The 3,549-nt window shown below is 39.9% G+C and overlaps 1 protein-coding gene across 1 annotated transcript; it reads right to left on the bottom strand.

The window, feature by feature from the left end:
• Nucleotides 1-340: 340 nt before the first annotated feature.
• LOC101092501 (olfactory receptor 1468-like) lies at nucleotides 341-1,333 on the bottom strand. The gene has a single exon (XM_006944027.3). The coding sequence runs from the start codon at nucleotides 1,331-1,333 to the stop codon at nucleotides 341-343; it is 993 nt and encodes a 330-aa protein (XP_006944089.2).
• Between the last annotated feature and the right edge of the window lie 2,216 nt (nucleotides 1,334-3,549).

Genomic DNA, 3,549 nt, shown 5'->3' with positions numbered 1-3,549 from the left:
CCTTCATCCCTTCCTATCAATGATCTAACATATAGAGTTTGGTAGAGATGAGAGGGAAACACAAACCAAAAATTAGAGAACAAATACTAAGTACTGACTATACAGCCATGAGCTTATTCAGGGAGAGCTCTATGTAACTGGTAAAAAATTGTGGAATAAAGGCACATTTTTGTTCTGTTTAATTATTGTTGTTTTTGATGGAGAGATGAACCTGATCTAGAATCTTGGGCCTGGATTGGGGGCAGGAAATGAATGAGCAACTACCATAGTAGCACAATAGCCTGAGGCTTTGGACCCTCTGTGTGCTAATCCAAGTCTAGAAAGTTGATCGAGGTGTCTCTTATGGCAGGGCTAACCACCTCCAGAAAAAGATTTTCTTGCTGAATAGTCTCCTCAGTGCTCCTTTCATGTCCTTGTTCCTCAGACTATAAATGAAGGGGTTCATCATGGGAGTTACAATTGTATATATGATGGCAGCTACCTTATCCCTTTCTGCTGAGTAGGCAGAAGAGGGGAGAAAGTATACCCCAACAATGGATCCATAGAAGAGGGCCACAGCTGAGAGATGGGAGCCACAAGTGGAGAATGTTCTCCACTTCCCTTTGGCTGAAGTAACCCCAAGTACAGTGCAACAAATAATGGCATAGGAGACAATAATGAAGGTGAAGGGGATAAAGATAACTGCTCCCCCAACAACTAGGATTGTCAAGTCATTGATTTGAGTGTCTGAGCAAGCAAACCTTAAAATGGGTTCCAGGTCACAGAAAAAGTGTGGGATTTTTCTCTGATCACAGATAGTCAAGAGACTCAGCAGACTGAGATGCAGTATTGAGACAAGATTGGAGATGACCCATGGAGTCACTACCAACAGGGCACAACGCTTGGGGTTCAGTAATGCAGCATAGTGTAATGGGTGACAGATGGCAACGTACCGGTCATATGCCATGGCTGCCAAAAGGAAATTGTCCAGGTCCACCAGCAACATAAAAAAGTACATTTGTGTGAGGCATCCTGCAAAGGAGATGGTTGGGCTTTGGCTTGGGATGTCTGCCAACATTTTGGGGATTGTGGTGGTTGTGAAGCAGATGTCATTGAAAGATAGATTGGCAAGGAAGAAGTACATGGGGCTATGAAGGTGAGCATCATTGATAATAGCCAGGATGATAAGTAAGTTTCCTACCATGGTGACCAGATACATGCACAGAAACAGCATAAAGATGAGCTTCTGCTGTTCAGACCCCACAGTGAGTCCCAGGAGGAAGAATTTGGAGATACTTTGGTTTCCTTGGTGCATGGTTCTGCTGTGTCTAAAAAGGGAAAAATTCAGCCTCATTGTAAAATAGTAACATCACACAAGAACTGGTCAGAGACATTACATTAGATTATAGAATGGAATCAAGTCCTTGGAACCAGACAGTCCTAGGTCGTATTCTCTTCCTATTAGAATACAAGCTCAACAAGGGCATGAATTTTATCTACTTATGTTCAGTGCTGTAGACCAGTACTAAAGACGATGCTTGCTTGGCACATGATAGGTGCCCAACAAATATTGGTTGGATTTATATAAGAATGAGTGAATAAATGAAAAGATTAGTATTCTGAATTTATTACTAAATATTTTCATGACTTTGTTATTTGTGCTTTTATAACCCAATTTCATCAATTTTAAAATGTGGAGAATACTCACTTTACAAGGTTTTTATGAGAATTGCAAGGGTACAAATACAAGGATGCAAAATGCCCACACCTATATTTTAGCTATTGCTGCACAAATGGTAGCTGGTATCATTCACTAATTTGGAAAAATCATAGGCAAAAAGAAATATTCAGAGAACATCTAACCCAGCTTCTGTCTTTGGGCAGCTGAGTGTTCAAAACACATAGGATGCTTTAGGTGATCATGTTTTAGTGTTCCCAAGACAGAGATGCCGCAATCCCTTTCCAGAACCTGATCCAAAATTTAAGCAATTAGCTCTTCCTCACATCTTCCTGAAATCTCAGTTTTTACATTTCAAAAAGGGGAAATTAATCATCTGAATTAAATGCTGCTGAAGTCATGTAGGGATGTCCACTGAGTTAAGCAACACAGAGGTAATGTTTAATGTTCTTAACAAGACCATTTATAGTGGAGTTGACTGGGCATAAACCAAAATGAAGATTTAAGGATAACACTTTAAGATCTAGTGTTTATTTAGGGCTTAGTATGTTGCCCACATGCTGCTAAGTGCTTTTTGTGGATCATCTTATTAAATATTCACTACAACTCTATGAGTTAAGTAGGACTACTAAGATGTTCCATTTACAGATGAAGAAATCAAGGATTAAAAAGGTTAAATAACTTGATGAAATGATACATAGCTAGTGTTGTGGTCAGGATGCTGAGCTCAGTTGGTCTGACTTCAGAGCCCTCTTGTTTAACCACTATGCTATATTGCCACAATGCTGCTTATGTCTTCATGTTTGTGAAGAGCAAAACCTATGTTCTAGGCACAAAAGAGCTTGCTGAGCCAAAGTCAAAAGCTAGTAAGCAATGGAGCTGGACTTTGAGTCTTCATGTCAAAGTGTTTTTGCTATATGTGTGTAAGTTTAAATGAGAGCAAATGGGTTTACAAATGGGAAGGTTTGTCTTTGCATATTCCAATTTGCACCTTATCTAAGCTGCCATGAGATCCATTTTACATATTTGGTACTTACTTAAAGATCTTCCGTGTATTCATACCGTCTTCCCAGTCCAACACAACTGGACTGCCATTATATAAATTCACATACTTCTGCTGGTTTGCTGTTTAACGTACTCTCTGAAAAAAAAAGGGGGGGGTTGGCAGCACTAATGAATAGTTGGAGGAAAACTGTGTGAGGAATGCTGCATTTACTTAACAACACAGTTTTTCCCAAGTACTATAGCGGTACTCATTTGCATACTAACAAATAAATATGCTAATTATAAGTCAGGCAGGATCAGGTCTGGTGGGACCTCTGCTAGGCAACATTTAGCCATTTCATATGTACAGAATGCACTGAAAATAATAAAGTGGCATATTATTATGTACATGTAATTTAGGCTTTTCACTAATGCAAATTCTATTAGCAAAGTTTGACAGTCCACATTTCTGTTGACCTTCTAGGCACCACATAAGCTAGTTCCATTTAACTGCTTGTTCTCTATTCTCAAGCTGGCACCATATCTTACAACCAAACACATAAGTATCTTCAGTCTTTCAAACTTTCTTGCAAGTTGCTAATTTTTAAAACTTTTTTAAAAAGTTTACTTATTTTATTTTGAGAGAGAGAGTGAGAGAGAGGGCACAAGCAGGGAAGGGCAGAGAGAGAGGGAGGGAGGGAGAGAGAATCCCAAGCAGGCTCTGTGCTGCCAGTGCAGAGCCCAACGCCTCGAACTCATGAACCCATGAGATCATGACCTGAGCCAAAATGAAGAGTCACATGCTTGACTGAGCCACCCATGTGCCCTGCAAGTCACTAATTTGGCACAATTTTCTTGCAGTAAATGTGGGGAGCAAACGTTTATGTATTTAGGTTGGGGTCCCCTTC

This window comes from Felis catus, chromosome X, assembly GCF_018350175.1.
Source record: "Felis catus isolate Fca126 chromosome X, F.catus_Fca126_mat1.0, whole genome shotgun sequence".
Taxonomy (NCBI): Eukaryota; Metazoa; Chordata; class Mammalia; order Carnivora; family Felidae; genus Felis; species Felis catus.
The sequence above is the reverse complement of the archived record's forward strand: the minus strand, read 5'-3'. Positions and strand labels throughout refer to the sequence as shown.

Bases quoted from the DNA above. Each gene is read 5' to 3' on its own strand.
- LOC101092501 (XM_006944027.3), bottom strand. From the start codon at position 1,333: ATGAGGCTGAATTTTTCCCTTTTTAGACACAGCAGAACCATGCACCAA.